This window comes from Panthera onca, chromosome B4 (assembly GCF_046562875.1).
Source record: "Panthera onca isolate mPanOnc1 chromosome B4, mPanOnc1 haplotype 2, whole genome shotgun sequence".
Classification (NCBI taxonomy): domain Eukaryota; kingdom Metazoa; phylum Chordata; class Mammalia; order Carnivora; family Felidae; genus Panthera; species Panthera onca.
The window spans coordinates 63126704-63146233 of NC_138345.1; the positions used below are offsets into that span (position 1 = coordinate 63126704).

A 19530-nucleotide genomic window follows, 5' to 3' on the forward strand; every position below is an offset into this window, starting at 1 on the left:
GAAAGAATAAATAAATCACTCCTTTTTCCCCAAATTGTATTTGCTTGGTTTTTTGTTTGTTGGTTGGCTGGTTGGTTGGTTGGTTTTGGTCCCCACCTCCAAAAGGAGAAGAAACAAAATATGTTTACTAATTTAAAAAATGGGCTCTGAAGCCAGACCACCTGGGTTCAAATATGGCTCCAACAAAGACTAGCTCTGTGACTTAGGACAATGTACTAAACCTCAGACACGATGCAAAAAATTATACCTTGGTCTCCTCTTTGACCAAAAGGTGATACCTTCCTCATAATATTGTAAAGATAAAATAAGTTAATATGTATAAAATGCTGAGGAAATACCTGGTATACAGGAAGAGTCCAGTAAATATCAGTTATTACTAAAAACCAAGAGTAGGACATATATTTTAACTACTTGGTAAGTCTAAGGACATTACTGTGAGCATCACTTTTATCCCAGCAGATATAATACAGAGCAGCTGTACTAATGGGTGTAGGACTGTTATGTTTTCTGCTTGCTGCTTTCTCTTTCCCTTTCCCTCAATAGCACTTGTCTACACAACTTAGGAGAAAATACTAAGTACTGCCAAGTGATTTTGATTTAATAAGCTAGGTATTACAGAGCTAAAGGAGTCTTTAAAAATCATGATTCTACTCCTTTCATTTATATGTGATGAAATTTAGTGACCTCCCAAAATCTCCCAGGCTCTTTACAACTGAATTGAGACTTTAATCAGATGTGCTGATTGGCAGCTCAGAGCTCTTAACATATCTTGGTACACATCTCTTTTAGTGAGAAAGACAGGTTGTAGACTAGATACTTTAGTCCCAACTCCAAGGCCAAACTTAGATATTTGGCAGCTTTATGCAACATATAGTTTTATATTTATGTGTATATAAATATTCACCTAAAGGAGAAAGGAAAATATTATTTATACTCATCAATGATTCCTAGATATAACCAATAGAGGGCAAAATCTAACCTGTGACAAAGACAACACAGTAGACATGTCTGCATGTGAATCTAACAGTAGCCAGTATATGGCTGATAAATCAACCTGTATTGAGCTAAATGATACTGTTTTTCCAACTATTCCAATTTTTTGTCTTATTTATAATCAAAATATATACATCTAGTTGTTTCCAATATACACATTCAATTTAAAAAAATCAAGAATGACAAACTGTGTGCTTATTTTCTTAGCACTTTTCTTTCATCAAGTAGTAAGTTTGCATTTTTGAAGGAAAAACAAACAAAATTATTTACCCTGACCATTATAAAGTACACAGCTACAAAAGTGGCAAGCATTCTTAAGCACAACACAAATATAAAATTTTCAAATAATAATTCCAAGCTCTATTAGAAAATACAAAATGGCAAATATATGTTGATGGAGGCAATACAGAACTAAAGGTGTAAGAAACAAATTGAGAGTGACCAGCAGTAAAACACTCAAACATTACTAAGAACCACTACAACTGATTAGGACACGCTTACCTTTCTACACATTGTAAAAAGTATTTCTAAATGCTTTGGATTAGATAATAAAGTATTTGTATCTATTGTCACATAATTATGCAGGAGAGGCATCATATCTGGAAAAAAAAAATTCAAAATCCCAATGAGACTTGAGTAACAGGAGTAGAAATAAATGATTCCCACGGAAGCTATATTTCTATAGCACCCACATATTACTATCTTCCTTCGCAGCCACAAATGCTAGTAAGGAAAGTGACAGATCTGCCCTATTTATAGATGAGGAAAATGTGGATCAGGAAGATTAAAATGCTCACCATTTATTATAGTGATTGTTCTGAATGTTTGTCCTTTTCTCTAAAGGACTCATCACCACTTCACAAAGTGTGTATTTTCTTGCTTATCTGTGTGTTCCCCACCTTCCCTCCCCCCAACCAGAAATGGAAGCGTCAAAAGAGCAATGCTGTCTATTTTGTTCACTGCTATACCGCTATACTTAGAACAGTGCTTGAAATATAGACAGTATTCAGAAAATACTAACTGAATTAATGTATGGACATTTGTTCTGACTGCAAACTAATTTGAGATACAACAGGAAACAGGCTCCTTCCTACTGCCTGTATCCCTAGCTCTGGAAAACACTGCTCTAATAGCACCACCTTTTATTCCACAGAGAAATAACAACTGTTTTCTGATTAGTACCGGAATCGTATGTGTCTTTATGTCATGTGTCAAAGGAAATAATGTCCAGACACAGAAAAGCAAAAATGTTACATGGCCAAAGGCATACCTGTAAAGTATTCAAAACAATCCTGCTGAAACACCTCATATAATATACCTAGCAGCTGCCACATTTGAGGGGAAATGCCATGGCAGGTTAAACTGTAGGCCAGTGAAAGAATTTCTTCATAAAATTCTAGAAGGAAGAAAATCTTTAGTTAGAATGCTAGGAAACAGCAAAAATTAAAACACAAAGACCACAGAGGGGAGGATTGAGACTATCTACCTGCATACATTCCTCTGCACCTAACATACTTGAGCACCCCTTTCTCAGCATTCCCATATTTGCCACCTTCCATCTGCCCCCTACCTAACAGGACAGGGCAAAGATTTGCTTTTACTAAATTTCCCTAGAATACTGGAAATACATATTTTCTTGATACTGTGTACTAAAATATAGTTATACTTCTAAAGCTATATTAGAAATGGGTACAAGAAGGAATTGTTGTATATCTCTTGTGCACAGTACTGTTAACTTACAAATAATTAATGTTCTTTGGAAAGCTTAATTAAGCTAGGCTACAATATCTTCCGGTCTCACATATTTTTACAAACTATGTTCTGGACCGTATTTTGTCAATTTACAAATCATGTAATACTTGTGCAGTATTTTAAAATTTATCTCAAGTCAGTGATACCCACTATAAAGTAGAAGAGTCCAAAGAGAATATTCTTGTATTTGCATATATATTTCTTATTGCTCTCAGTCAAAAGTACATCATATCTAAACATACAATCAGAAAACACAAATCTCAATACAAAATTTTTCAAATAATTCCCACCATGTCCATCACTGAGCAAAAGTCTTTTAAGTTCAAAGATTTTTTCCCTCTTATTTATTTTAATTTTTAATGTTTATTTATTTTTGAGAAAGAGAGGCACAGCATGAGCAGGGAGAGAGGGAGACACAGATCCAAAGCAGGCTCCAGGCTCTGAGCTGTCAGCACAGAGCCCAACGTGGGGCTTGAATTCAGGAGCTGTGAGATTATGACCTGAGCCAAAGTAGGATGCTCAACCCACTGAGCCACACAGGCGCCCCTCCTATTTAAAAGGAACTAATATTCACTCTGGAAGCTTGGAGGTTTTTTCTGTAATATAATTTTTTTAATGTTTATTTTTGAGAGAGAGAGAGAGAGATGGGGACAGAGGATCCAAAGCAGGCTCCATGCTGACAGCAGCGAACCCAACGTGGGGCCCGAAACCACGAACCTAACACTGAGATCATAACCTAAGCAGAAGTCGGACATTCAACCAACTGAGCCAGCCAGGTGACCCTGTAGCATTATTTAAAACAATATATATGGGGAGCCTGGGTGGCTCAGTTAAGAGTCCAACTTCAGCTCAGGTCATGATTTCAAGGTTTGTGAATTCAAGCCCTGCCTTGGGCTCTCCTCACCTGCTTCAGAGCCTCTATCTTTCTCTGCCCCTCCCCCACTCATTCTCGTTCTCTCTCTCTCTCAAAAAATAAACATTAAAAACAAACAAACAATATATTCAAAAGCTGATAAGACAGATAGTTGCCTTACCAAGAACAAAATAAAATGTCAATTACAGATATTGGGAAAGAACTTGTTACATAAGACAATCACTTGAAAAACAGCATTATCTGAATATGAAACATCTGAAAGTTCTGTTCATCATTACCCCACACCTTGGAGAAAAGGAGAGCAAACGCCTCTTCCTAACTTTATAAAGGCTCAAGACAGAAAAGGAGCCCAATATTTCCTTGCATACGCTCAGCACGTGTGCACAACCCGATACTCAGATGCTGAAGACCAGGACTCTGAAACTTGACAAAGAAACTAGAAGGCACAAAGCTGTTGCAGATTACTTTTTGCAGCTGTGCTGGAGGCTGAACTGTGGTGGGCAGCAATCTAGGACCCAGTGTGGACAAAGACAGCACTGACTTTCTCAGCAGACCACTTCTATGGCACAATCATGCTGGCTCCAGCCAATTCCAGCCTTCCCACGGATTCAGTGAGCTATCAAACATCCTTCCACTACATTCCATTTATGCTTGAATTCGCCAAAAGTTATTTCAATCATTCTCAATCAAGAAGACTCTTAGGGTGGGATGATTATACTAACTTTCACTTCCTGCATAAGATAAAGCAGTAATAGCTAAACCTGGCTTCTAATAATAAATGAAATCTTATAAGTAAATTAGCAATGAAAACAGGCAATGGAGAAAAGGAAAGTAAGACAATGGAAAGAGACTGGACCATGGACACAAACAAAGTCAGGCTGCTGTGGTGGGGGTCCCAGAAAAACAGATTCGGCCCATGACATCTTACAGAACTTTTTTTTTTTTTAATCTAAGATCCTGCATGGCCAAATATTGGTTCAAAAAGGGTCATTAACATTACATCACAACTAAAGACACAAGAAAAGACCACCTGTCACCTTAAAGCTAGGAATGAGATACTAGACAGGCAACTGGAGCCATGGCTTTCTCATCTGTTCACTACACCCAAAAATAGGCCCCTTTCCTTAACATCCTGACATTTCAATTGCTCAAATCAAATAGCTGGTATAGACAGATGAAAAAGTTAGTATAAACTATTTCTCTTTATCTTACTTCACAGTGTCACTCCTCCAGATCGCTTTATTTTAAATGGAGAATTTTTGGTTACAATCTCTTCCATGAATAAAGACATAAATGAATATGTTCTTTTTTTGCTTATCAGAATCTTTAGGGTTATGGTCCAGAAATCTTCATTTGAACTAGCTCCTTGGTGATTCTTATGCATACCAAAGTTTGAGAACTACAGCTTTATAGCAATGATTTCAAAAGTAAGGGGTTAGGCTGCAACACTCTCCAGGGCACAGGACTGGGGGCTGCCACCTGCAAAGTGCTTGGATACTGGAAAAACAGCCTCTTCTACAAATTCCCATCTATTGTAACATCCTGATTCTAGTAGTTACTGGTTCTATTCAGAAGTTGGGCTCTATAATAGATAACGGAACAATAATTATTTCATACTTCTGAAAAGACATAGATCTATCATTTCACATTTTTCAATTCCAAGACTAGGAATTCTTAATTGGATGTATTAAATTTTTCTCTAAATGAAAATACAGATATATAATACTCGAAAGTATATCCAAAAAACAGAAGAAAATGAAAGCTTCTCTCCTTCAAAATTGTCCATACTGTTGAATCTGAAGGGCTAAAAATGCACTTTAAGTTTACCAAGTTAAAAAATATCAATTAACTTTTTTACTCTACCTTTGAACTTACCAATTACATGTTTCTGTAAAACGAGATCAATGATCCGCAGACAGATGTTCTCTAACTGCTGAGTAACCTAAAGACAAATTTAAACATTTAGTTTAAAATCCATCGTGATAACTGGGTGTCTGGGTGGCTCAGCTGGTTGACCATCCGACTTCCGGTCAGGTCATGATCTCACAGTTTTTGAGTTCGAACCCCACATCAAGCTCACTGCTGTCGGCACACAGCCCGCTTAGGATCTTCTGCACCCTGTCTTTGTCCCTCCCCAACTTGTGCTCTCTCAAAAATAAATAAACATTAAAATAAATAAAAATAAAATAAAAGATAAAATAAAATCCACCATGATAACTCTTACTCTATAAATACTAACCCAGTAAAAACATCAACAAAACTTTTTTGGAGGGATAAGTTGACAATTCTAAATTTCAAGTGAAAAAAATAACCAAGAAATTCTGAAAAGCAGACGAATGATGGAAGTGAGAGTTAAATCCATAATAAAATTATAAATTAAATTAGTTCCTAACCTCATATTTTACAATAAAGTAAGTTCCTAGTGAATGAAAGATTTCAACGTGAAAACTTGGGCCATAGAAATACGAGAAGAAATGAAAAGAAGTTGTGTATAATCCTGAAGATGGAAAATGGCTCAAAGGCCAAAAATCAGAAACAAATATATTGAGCCATTTGATTTCAAAAATTAAAAATATCTGCATAGTGTAGGGAAAAGTCAAAGATGAATGAAAAATTGAGGGAAATATTTTCAAATGGTACCACAAATATCAAATTGGCTCCCGTGAAATCAAGTCAAGAGGAAAAAAAGGCAAAGGTCATAAAAAAGAAATAGAAACAGACTTTAAGCTTATAACAAGATATTAACTCTCATACATGAGAAGGGTACAAATTCTAAGCCCAAGATTACCATTTTTCACCTAACAAACTGGCAATGATCAAAAAGTATTAGCTGGGAAGAGAGGCACTGCTGTACATTGATTTGGGGAGTGTAATGTGGCCAAGTTAGCAATTATCTCTCAAGATCCTTTGACCCAGCAAGTCCACTTCAAGGAATCTGTCCTCCAGACATATTATTACCTGTGCAAATGACATGTAACAGGCCATTCACTGCAGCAATGTTTGTGATTAGTAACAACCAAAGGTCCGTTTAGGAAGGGACAGTTAAATGATATTCATTAATGAGGGACTGGTTGAATAAACTGACACATGAAGAAAGATTATGCAACTACTAAAAATACTAACTTTAGTGGCTAATAATTATGGAAGGATCACCAAGACATAATTCAAAAATGGCAGATAAAAACTGTATACTATCATTTTCATAAAAGAAAAAAATACACACTCATTTTTTTTTTTACTTAGATGTTATAAGAGAAAATATCTCTGGAAGGGTACAAAAACCTAGGAGAGGAACTACCTCCTCCACAGAGGAGAATGACATCTGGGAGCTGAGTGAGAAGGTGTAATTTCACTGAATACCTTTTCATGTCTTTTGAATTTTTCAACACAGGTTGTACTAAATATTTTTTAAATAAGCAAAAATTAAACTCCATCATCGGTTACATTGTCCATCTAAGTATCCTATTTCAACTTTTGAGCATATTCTTTGAATATTCAGCTTTAAAGTACTGTGTTAAAGTTCAAATGATCCAAAATCTCCAGTTTGAAAATTTGTCAATATATTTAAATCATTAAAGAAAACTGCATATACGTAAACATCTGGTTTAGATTTCTAATTTTGTTCTGCATATATTCAGTGTGCATGTATTCATACACATGTGATTTTTCCTTTTAAGGAAAGATTTTTCTCAAAGTTGGCTTTTAATAAGCCAAAGTTCAAAATCCCAAGACAGGCAGTCAGGAGACCAAGATTCTACTCCTTGTTTTGCCTCTAATTATCTATGACCTTCGTAAAGCCACTCACTGAAGGCTTCACATTTTTTTCATAGGTAAGGAAGCTGGATTGGATTAGTGCTTCTCAATTTTAAACCATGCCTCCTTTGATAATCACAGTAAGTTCACATGCTCCTTTAACTTTATCTGAAATGCAAAATTAATATCAAGAGTAAAAATATTAAAACAAAAAGGTAAAGTACTGTTTTGTTTTCAAACTAATCCTGCTGCTCATTTTACTACTGCCCATCTTCGACACACACATATGTTAGAAAACTGGATTAGGAGATTTCTAAGGTCTCCAAATTTAAAAATACGAGTTCTGCATATAAGGCAAAAGAATTATCCTTCAGTATGCTTGTTGTAATTTGGAACATCTCACTGTTCCTGAATGGCCCATACAGTTTTAACAAGAATACAAAAATAAAATAATGAATATGGGAATAAAAATTCACATTAAGCCTTTTTAGGTGAAGGAGGCCTGCCCAAGAGAAGAATATCGAACTGTTTTTAAGAATCCAGTAATTTTCCACTGGTGTGTGATAAACACAGGATAAATCAACAGCCACGGGGTTTAACAATGCTATTTAAAGAACCACCACCTGCTTCCTAAGTCCCACTGTATGAAACAGGAGCTGCCGCCATTGCTGAGCAAGTCAGCCTGAGCTAACAGAAGGAACCAACTCAAATCTGAAAGGCGATGTAATACTTGGGGAGGAGGGTGGCAGGTTTCAGGTGGAGATAAATGGATATATTATCAGAATAATCTGACTGCAAACCCAAAACTCTATGGCCATGAGCAAGACTCCTGATACTACATAAACCTGTTTTCCACTTCTGCAAAAGGACACTACCATTTACCAGCTCCAGTGATCTCATGGTGACACTAGTAAAATCCTATCAGTGAACAGAGGGGAAAGCACCTAATAACTATCTGCACAAATTCTTCTCCCAATATGGTTCTGGAATTCAGTTTAAGAAAGATGATGTTTTAAGTTCTTCTTCCCTTCCATTCTCATGATGTTTGTTACATTTGAATTTTGTTCCACTACTTAATATCTGCCACTGTGATTGAATGGCTATCACTCTCTACAAGAAGGACTAGACTGTGAGTTCCAAAAGGCAGAGTTCGGGGCGCCTGGGTGGCTCAGTCGGTTAAGCGGCCGACTTCAGCTCAGGTCACGATCTCGCGGTCCGTGAGTTCGAGCCCCGCGTCGGGCTCTGTGCTGACAGCTCAGAGCCTGGAGCCTGTTTTGGGTTCTGTGTCTCCCTCTCTCTCTGCCCCTCCCCTGTTCATGCTCTGTCTCTCTCTGTCTCAAAAATAAATAAACGTTAAAAAAAAAATTTTTTTTCAAAAGGCAGAGTTCATGTCTTATTCAATTTGATATTCCCCAAAAATCTAGCCTGGAACACAGATGTGATGAACTAAACTCAGTTTAATAATACAGAAATGTCCTATATACCTTACAACAACATGTAATATTTCCCCCCAATCATTTTAATATGGCCTTTGAAAATTTGAAGGTAATTTTTAAAATCTAACAACATATATAATAGCAATTTTAACGTTGATTTATTTTGAGAGAGAGAGATAGAGAGCAGAGAAGGCACAGAGAGAGAGAGGGAGACAGAGAATCCCAAGCAGGCTCTGCAGCTGTCAGCACAGCTGACATGGGCTCGAACTCATGAACCATGGATCATGACCTGAGCCAAAACCAAGAGTCAGACACTTAATCAACTGAGCCACCCAGACGCCCCTATATAGCAACTTTAAAGTCATGCCCATTGATCATATAAATTTCAGTTAATGGTACTATAATGACATAATAAAACACAAATTCCACCTCTTTATGATCTTCTACAACTGTCAAGATAGTATCAATAGTATGTAAAATTCCCATCGCCATTACTGTTTTGTCTTCGATTTCTTCATATTCATCACTTTGAAGGACTTTGCCAAATATCTCAGCCTATGAACATAACGTAAACATATTCAACAATTAGTAATGTTACACCTACCCCTCGTTGTTGTTGTAAGTTAATAAAAGGGCAGTGGCACTCATCTAGACGTCAGCATTGCTCAAACATAAGTTACACACTTTACCAAGTAAATCAATGATAGACTATCATGTTTTAAGTACAGTCAATTTTTCCTTATCTAGTCACTAGAGTAGAATATACATTAGTTATAACAATTAGCTATTATTTAACATTTGGTTGTCATTAAACAAATAAACCCAAAGTCTAAGAAAACTGAAATCTAGCAATAGTCAAGTGAAAAATTTGATAGAAGGTAGAAGACAAAGTTAAGAAATCACCTAGAAAATGAAACAAAAAAGACAGATAGACATGGAAGATGAGAAAAAAAGGTAAGAAAATTAAAGACTCGGTCCTGATCCAATATTCCTTATCAGAACTATAGAATAGGGAAAAAAAAAATGGTAGGGAGAAATTAATCAAATAAGTAATGCAAAAATTGCCCAAAACTGAAGGAAATGAGTTTCCAGATTCAAAACCCACAAAATGAAAATTTAAAAAGCTCACAAATTACATCATTGTAAAATCTCAGAATATTACAGATGAAATGATCCCAATGTTATTAGATTTAAGTCTAATTAAATATAGAAATTAACAACTGTCAGAATTACTAGAGCAAACATTTTTATATTAACATTTCAATTACATATAAAACTGAACTCCAAATTTTGGAATTCAATTTACTTAGATCAGTCAAGGCTTTTATTTCTATTATTCAAGGCTGAATTTATTTTCAAACTAACATAAAACTTTGCCCATTCTTACCAAATGTTGGGTCATATCAACAGCAATTGAAGCTACTTCTTGACTATATTCACATATCATCTTCTGGATAACATTAGTAACATCATCATTTTCTGTCTCTCTAACAATGTGCAACAGCTCCTGCATGATAGGCCTTACGTGTGGCTTCATATATTCCTTAGCTAATGCAATAAAACAAACAAAATGAGTAAAAAAATTAGGTATTCAAAATTGGCGATAGAAATTAACTTGGTCACAAGGTTAAGTGACACAGGGTAATAGGCTCTTGACAGATACTTGCTTTATGGTATAAGATACAAAGCTGTACCAGGGCACCTGGGTGGTTCAGTAAGTTAAGCGTCTGACTCTTAGTTTCGGCTCAGGTCATGATCTCACAGTTTGTGAGTTCAAGTCCCGCATCAGGCTCTGCACTGAAGCACAGAGCCTGCTTGGGATTCTTTGTCTCCCTCTCTCTCTGTCCCTCCCCACAGCACATTCTCTGTTTCTCTCAAAATAAAAAAAATTTTTTAAAAGCTATACCAAAATAATCTTCACTAACACATCCACTTCCCCTTAATTAAAGGCAATCAATCCTACAGAGGAAAGAACTGTCCTGCCCAAAATGCCAAGACCCTTCATTGAGAAATTCTAATTATACAAATGTTCTATCATCAGGATGACTTACAGAACATGTATATATCAAGATATAAGTATAAAAAATCATGTACATAAAAACTATGCTGAATACTTCCTCCCACATGTCCTTGTACAATATTCAGTCTTCCCACTGAAACACTGTTGAACAGAAGTAAATTAGATTCATGTACTTCATAAAAATGAATTTACTTCCCAAGGTTTACTTGAACTTTGAACAGAATATTCTTCTGAACAAACAAACGAGTTATCTGTGTTATCACTCACCAGAAATTCCACTTGCTACTTTCAGAACTAGTAGAATCAGAGTCCTAGAGCTGAAAGGTCTCTTGAGGCCATTTAGTTCAATCCCCTGAATTTAAATATATGGAAAGCTAACCCTTGACAGATGTTATGCCTCTACACAGGCTTACACAGCAACCTAGTAGCACAATCAAAATTAGACACCAGGTCTCCTGATTCCCAGCCTACCCCAGCGGCCAATAACTATCAACTTATTTCCTAATCCAAAATTTTTCTGGAGACCAGTCAATAGGAACTCCTGAAAAGGGCAAGGATAAACTGCTATAAAATTCTGAGGGAACAAAAGCTCAGAAATCTAAACCTTGCACCTGAAGACTCAGAGAAATCATCCTTATTAGGATAAGAAGAAAGGATTTCAAAAAATAAAATAACATAAACCCTTTAAAAGGTATTTTTGGCTTTACCTTGTGTCTGGTTAGAAATTAATGACTGAAGAGCAAGGGCAGCTTCAACTTTGACAGGCATCTCCTTATCTTCAATCAGGCTCTTCTTTGCCAGTTCGACTGCATTTCTCAGATTGAGCTCATTATGAAACTTCAAAGAACTAAACGCATGAAGTACCCAACAGGACTATAAGAAGAAATTAAGTAGGAAACTGTTAGGATTGTGGCATTCTATAATAAAGTCATGCACATAAGAACTTCTTAGTAAAATATCATTAACTCTACCAAGTACTGTTTGTTTTTGGAGGGTAGCATATTACCCATAGTTTTTAACTTCTGGACTTCCCACTCTTTTTATTTAAAAAGGCAGTTGTTACTTCTAAATTATCTATACGCAATTTTTCACAGGGAAAAGAAAATGGGCCTAACTGAAGCGTCTCTGAAAAAAGAAATCCTGTTTATGCTTAATAAATATTATGAGTCATAACTAATGTGTTATTTATATGTAAGAGCTACTACAAACCAACGTTTAACTTTCATTTGCTGGCCTTCCCAGCAAACAAATGAAATATTATTTTCCCTTACTCATGTAAGGACTTAGCAAACTTTTTTGCTCATATAAGGTATGAAGAATTTTAAATCTTATATAGATTACCAAACTTTAAACTATTAGACCACAGAATCATATTATTACTTTAATTCTCCATGTACATAAGACACAATTAACGGTAATTTGTTTTACTGCTAAAAGACTTTTAGCAAGAGAATTACAATTCACACAGCCTGTCAAAGGTTACAGCCTACCTATAAAAACACTTGTATGCCCTCCATACCTCTAATCTACATGTGCCCAAATACTTCTCCAGGGAATGTTGCCATCTGTTTATAAAAAGGCTTTAGTGTGTAAGACATTGTTAACGTATGTTCTTTATAGCAAGACATTTTTTGTGTTGATGTAATTATAAAGATAAACACTAGGCTCTCGAATTAAAGTTCTATTTTTATTTCTCCATAAAAGATATTGATTCTAGAAGTCATATACACTTAGAACACAAATAAGTTTATGTGAATTATTATCGTCTCCATTTTTCTAAGGCATATCGACCTAATATACTATCTGTACTAATTAAGGTTTTAGCCAAACTAGAATTTCAGGTTGTTTTGGACACTGAAAATTAATCAGTTTACAAATTTACATTGTACTATTGCTATAACATTATCCCTCTCACTCCATGTTTTATGAATGCAGCAAGTGGGGCTAGAGTGAAAATCTAAAGCAGCTGGAATTAAAATCCATAAATCCTTTATTTATTAGTTTGTTCTTTATTCAGCTTATGTGACCATAAGGGACAGTCTGACTGACTTCATTTTGTTCCGATACATGGTAAAAGGTCAATTTATCCAAAAACATTTAGTTCAAAAAATATCTTACAAATGAGCATTTTTTAAAGTTTATTTTTCTTTAAAAAAAAAAAAAAAGAAAAGTTTATTTTTCTTAATAATCCCTATACCCATCGTGAAGCTCGATCTCACAACCCCAAGATCAAGAATCATATGCTCCTTTAACTAAGCCAGCCAGGTGCCCCACAAATGAACATTTTAAGAAACACAATGGAAATATGGAAAACTTACTCTAGCTCGAAGATATCCCAGGTTAGACAATAATAGTGGAAATACATGATTCTGTAGCAACAACTCCATTTGGTCCTTGAATAAACTCTTCTGTTAGGAGATAGATATGAAGTTTTAACTTATCAATGCCTTTTTCATATATAAAAATCACAACCAAATAAAGTGTTTATTATGACTTATGCTTAATATACTTCTATGTGTAATTTTATAAAATTATTTGACCTACATATTGTATGTTTTAAAACAAGAAATAGTACCTTACAAAATAATTTGATACTGATTGACTTTTGCAGCAATAACACTAAAGTCATATTGCATCCTTTTTTAATTTAGCAACAGTTTCATGCTGAAAAACTGACAAAGTAAAATTTTTGTTTTAATCAAAGAAACGGGTGACAGAGAAAAGGATGTTTACAGTCAAATCAATTATGCAGAAGCAGTCACAAGTTTTAAATTATTCATAACTGTCATATCCTCTCATTTGCCTATGCTCAAGTAAATTATATTTTGAGTAGTTGAACCTTCAATAAAATATCAGCAAGGGAACCAATCACATGCAGGGCTCCATCTTTCTTCCTAGGGTCAAAGTTCGGGTCTGTCAGGATTTGATAACAGAATGCCATCATTTTTGGTAACACCTACAGAAACAGAAGAATCTGTTTTAGTCTACGTGAGCTTTCACTGCCCAACTGCTATAGTATTAAATAGGATGTACAAATTTTCAGAACTAAAGCCATCTTACTGTGTTTTATCAAGCAATTATAATTAAGAAAACAACCCTTTTCCCTTACTAGGACAGAAAAATATTCCTAAAGTGATAGGTTATAATGAATAATATAATTTGTCAAATACTAGGGGTATAACAGAGTGTCAAATCCACACAGTGCACCTCTCAATCTTGGATTTAAAAAGAATTACTGCATACCTCTTTTCTTTTCTTTGCAGCAGTATATAAGAGAGTCTGGGCTGCTGTGGTGGGAGAAGCATAATCTTCAAAAATATCTAAGATTTTAAAAGGTTAAACCACATTAGTAAAAATACAATTACTTATTATAGATTTTAAACCTGACTGACCACTATTCCAAAACAAAAAAATAAAACAGTCCACATATGACACTGGTTTATAGCATAAAAAAGTTAAAGGTGTACCGGTGCTCCCATGCACAATTACTTATCAAACTCTGTAGGCTGTCCTTTTAAACAAGCATATTAAAGAGAATAATACATGGCTGGCATATCTGTTTCACAGGAAAAGTGCTTTCTATCAAAAAACAACAACAATTTATTTAGTGCTTACTATGTGCCAGCACTGTTCTAGGCTCTGGGGACACAAAGATCAAACAGGGCCCTCACAGAGCTCACATGGTGGAAAAAAAAGAAACCAATTATACACATATACACACATACACACATAATAAGTCAGGCTCAGAACAAATATACAACAGGATAAGGAGAAAGAGAATGATGGAGTATGGAGAGTGAGGGAAATGGGGTGTCAGGGAAACCATCTTTAATTCTGTTAGGGCAACACTTAAGCAGAAATTGAATGAATAAGGGAGAAAACTCTACATGGAATTCTAAAGAGAAGGCTCTCCAAGCCAAGGAACCACAAATGTAAAAGCCTTGATGGACTGCTAGGCCAGCGCTCAGCTCTGTCAACAGGTAGATTTAGCAGGTATTCAATGGGCATTTATTGAATACACACCTATTTAAAACACACTGTTTAATGTCAAGAAAAATTTCACAAATTTCAGAATAGGTAGTTATAGATAAAAATCTGAAAACTTGGAAAGTATCTTATATGCCCATATTTCAATATATAAAAAAAAAAAAATCTAAGTCTTTGCCAAAATATAAAATACAAATGTAATAATACTAATAACTATCACTTATTGAGTGCCAGGCACTATACTAATGAGATTACCTACTGTACCAGGCACTTACTTCTTTGGTAGACACTATGCTAAGATTTTACAACCATCTAACATTCTACTCTAAGCAGTTAAATAAGTTAATAAACTATTATCCTGCTTAATCTTCCCAACACTATTAGCATTGCTGATTTTATAGCTGAAAACACTGCATCTCAGAGAGGGTAAGTAACTTGCCCACAATCACACAATAAGTGGCCAAGTGGGGCACCTGGGTGGCTCAGTCGGTTAAGCGTCTGACTTTGGCTCAGGTCATGATCTCACAGCTCATGAGTTCCAGCCCGGCATCCGGCTCTGTGCTGACAGCTCGGAGCCTGGTGCCTGCTTCAGATTCTGTGTCTCCCTCTCTCTCTGCCCCTCCCCTGCTCATGCTCTGTCTCCTTCTCTCAAAAATAAATAAACATTAAAAAAAATTTTTAATAAAATTTAGAAATAAGTGACCAAGCCAGCGTCACACCCATAATGTCATAACATCAGGAACCTGTGAGCTCTCATAGTTTTTACCAAATCTAAAAACATTATTAGTATCAGTCAATGCATTTAGGTAAGAATAATTTGTTCATGTAAATAACTATAAATGACAAAAATGTAAAAAGAAAATTACACGATTCTATAATTATTCTTTCCTATAGTTATCCAAAAGTAAAATATATGTATCCAAAATATATGCATCCAATATATCCAAAAGTAAAAAAATAGTAGGCACTATGTTCTAGTACACAAAAGATTATTTTTCAAAAAATACTTCAGTTAGTCTTGAATTGTCCATATTATTTTAATCAATAAAATGTAAATTCTATCAATCAACACTCACAGCTCTTAAGTATTATATTTCTAAAAACTGAGATACTATCTCATTCAACATGAAAAGTGAAATAATGATAGCTTCCTGAACACTAAGCAAATACTCTGCACATTAGAAAAACACACAGGTATTAAAGAAAAACTAAACACTAAAAGAATATCTTGAAGAAGACAGAAGAAAGATAGGCTAATCACTCTTTTCCAGAAAACAAAAGCGTTAGGAAGGAGAAATAAATCATGCATATGTGAAATGACTTTCAAAAGGAAATGGTAGAACAGAGGGATAAAGCAGATGGTAAATACTGTTTCTCATTCATTTGCTTTTCCCATACTTTGTCTCCAAGACAAGAGGCATTCCCTCACTCAATAGACCAAACAATACTAAGTACAAAGCACTGTAAAAATAATATAACCCAATAATTTAGCATCTATACCAGCAGACTGAACTGAAGTAGCCAGAGACACCTGGCCCAACAAGGGAAAAGCACCGTGTTGTCACTATCTTCATCATGACTTGGGCAGGGCTAATTTTATCAATTATTTATTTCAACATTTACTGAAGGTAGACTAGAGCCAAATACTAGTAGAGGAATGGAGAGGTGTAGGAGGGATGGAGAATGCAACATAAAGCAAATAAACAAGATAAAGTCCCTGCCCTCAAATGGCTCTAAGCTGCAGGAGAAACAGGTATTCAAACAACATTTTGCTATGTTAAGTGACAGTATTCCATGAAGCGACTCATTTAAACCAGGGTAAAAGGGAATGAACTCAGGCAACCTACACAACTCAATAACTGCCAGAAAAATCCAAGGAAAAAGAACCTCCAGAGAACGGGACCACACAGTGGTAATCTCACTCTCTTCTGGAATACTTAGCCACTAAGATAAAGAAGCATACTAAATTGGAATGCTCCTAAAATATGCAGAAATCCAAACGATCCAGACTAAGAACAACCCAACCTACAAATGGGTATTCCCAAAGGTAGAGATAGGGATGGTCCCTCCAGATCAGCATCAAAACAGAAAATGTTGTAGCTGGCTCCATGACTGCTTCGGCACCCCTAAGAGGGGTGAACAAAACAGCTTTCCATCTTCTACACTCAAAGGCCTCAAGTCCACTGGCTCAAGAGAACATCAAACTCTTCAGAATTTCTCATGTAAAGCAGAACTTTGGGAATTTAATACAGCAATAAAATCTGCTTAAAAATATAAATTAAGTTATATTACTCTACATATCAAGGGACTAATGTAATGAGGAATAAAATCATCTCGATTACCAAATTTCATTCTTATATATTCATATGGATCTTCTTGCCACAGTTCTTCATCCTCATCTTTATAACACATCACAGAAAAAATCACATCTTCAGAGATATTCTAAGAAGAGAAAAAACAAAACAACAAATGGCTATAGGCTATTCAAATTTGGGGAATATTAATAATGTATTTACTGATAGCCTTTCTGATGTTCGTTTTCCAAACTGTTAATCTTTGTGTTCAGCCTGTGTTGGCTGAGGGGAAAGCAGGAAAGCAAGAGCCTGCGGGTGTGGGGCAGACAGAATTAAACTTAAGATTGTTTTTAAACAACTGATTAAAATATAAAGAGATGAATGGAAATGCTATTCTTGGAAGCAAAAGCAGGGATAATAAAGTTTTACTAACAGATCAATATTAAACACACCTTAATTCTTTAAGGAAGAGAGATAATTATCAAGCCAAGATTATATTTATTATTGTATTTCTTATTGTGAACATTCTTACATTTCCATTTTGGTCCTAAATGTCAACGTGCCAGCAATATTAAAATTTCTTTTCCTCTTCCACTTTCAAAAACCTAATTTCCTACTCTAGAAATGCAGGTTTCAGTCAGAAAAAAAATCACATCTGCTGCTAATGCTCTACTAAGCCCATTTAACAATTATACATGTAGAAATAGGATCATCTCTTCTCACTTATTCCAAATTAAATTCTGGGAGAAAAAAATTCAACGAAGAGACTGGACTTTTCTTATTCCTATACAATGGCTATGTAAAAATAAGGCCAAAGGCATCAAGTAAAGAAAAAAAATCCATTCTTACTTTATAAGAACATAGCATATAAAATGAAATCAGTACCATTATTAACTGCAAAGAAATTATCACTATTTGATCAATAGGATTAGACAAATATTATTAAGAGGTACAGAAAACAAAAGATATTATATTTATAAAACCAGTAATAAAGTAATACTAAGCAAATTCCATCCTGGACACCAAAGGCAAAGTAAAGAAATGTGTTTTCCTTTTTAGGAACTATCATAGAGATTACAGAATTTAAGAATTCACAGTTTGAGAAAAAAAAAAAATTCAGTTCCTAACATCCCTGAATTACCTAAAATTATCTACATACATATAAGAATTTATTCATTAATGGCTCATAATTTTTGATTCTCATTTGTTCTTTAATGAGGCTGAATTCTATCTTTAAGTAAACAATTGATATAAAAACAGAAAACTATAACTTCTGCTACAGAACTTAAGCCAAAAAGAAAAATAAAAACCTCATTAGCTTCTATCTACAAAAGAAAATGATCATGCTTCAGGCTTCATCTACTGCAAAATAATACTACCTTAGTACAGCCCTGGTGACTCTTTTCAAAATGCTATTGCATACAATACCACATCTGATCCTAGTGACCTTTAGATGAGAGGGATAGAGGGGCGCCTGGGTGGCTCAGTCAGTTGAGCGTCTGACTTTGGCTCAGGTCATGATTTCATGGTTCGTGAGGTCGAGCCCCGCGATGGGCTCTGTGCTGACAGCTCAGAGCCTGGAGCCTGCTTCAGATTCTATGTCTCCCTCTCTCTCTCTCTCTGCCCCTCCTCCACTCATGCTGTCTCTCTTTCAAAAATAAATAAAAACATTAAAAAAAAGAAGATAAGAAGGATAGAAAAACACTAGCCAACTGAACAGAGGAGAAACTGAGGCCACATGAGACTCCAAGAAAGACCAAATGAATCCAGGTCTTACAACTCTATTAAACTTGAAAGCTTCACTCTTCTCAAATACTTAAATTTCCAAGCCCTTCCTATCAAATATAAGACTGCACACATTTGAAATTAATAGAAATAAAAATATGTTAAATATGACATACAGGATTAGTGTCTAGAAAACCTAACTTAACCAGAGAATAATTTTGGAGAGCTATTCCCTGACACTGACCTGTATGTGTGGCTTCATCTGCTTCCAGGTGACAGAATGAACAATCCCTTGATTGAGATAGTTGAATGCTTGCTGAAGAACACGGGGGGCTACATACTCTTTCTGTCTATATTGGTCTAAAATTTTTAGTAGTACCTACAGGTAAATGGGAAAGAAAGTATAGGAGAACATAAATAATTTTAAGGTTAAAGGGAGGGGCATTTTAGGCATGACATAAAACCCAGAATCCACAAAAATACAAATAAACTGATTTTTAGAGAAACTAATATTTTGTGAGAAAACATGTGGGCAGTTTTAATTAGATGGATCCAAGTTATACTGAACTGAAGGACGTCTCACTGGGATTTCCAGCCTTTTGTCCTACTTCTAACCTGTGGAACAACGCAGAACAAGTCACAAGTCTATGCTCTATTCCATGTAACTAAGCTCTTCAAATAAGTTAAGACTCCGGT

General features: G+C 35.3%; 1 protein-coding gene across 2 annotated transcripts in view; it reads right to left on the reverse strand.

Annotated features, from left to right (window-relative positions):
* The window catches only part of IPO8 (importin 8), an 85662-nt gene that overhangs the window by 40056 nt on the left and 26076 nt on the right, over positions 1-19530 (reverse strand). For both annotated transcript variants that reach the window (XM_060658023.3, XM_078449956.2), the window contains 11 exons: positions 19079-19213; positions 17158-17257; positions 14072-14148; positions 13668-13784; positions 13147-13236; positions 11536-11701; positions 10196-10356; positions 9238-9363; positions 5495-5561; positions 2264-2389; positions 1495-1592 (listed from right to left, as the gene is read on the reverse strand). In XM_060658023.3, coding sequence (XP_060514006.1) covers positions 1495-1592; positions 2264-2389; positions 5495-5561; positions 9238-9363; positions 10196-10356; positions 11536-11701; positions 13147-13236; positions 13668-13784; positions 14072-14148; positions 17158-17257; positions 19079-19213 — 1263 coding nt within the window. The remainder of the gene's footprint in view (positions 1-1494; positions 1593-2263; positions 2390-5494; positions 5562-9237; positions 9364-10195; positions 10357-11535; positions 11702-13146; positions 13237-13667; positions 13785-14071; positions 14149-17157; positions 17258-19078; positions 19214-19530) is intronic.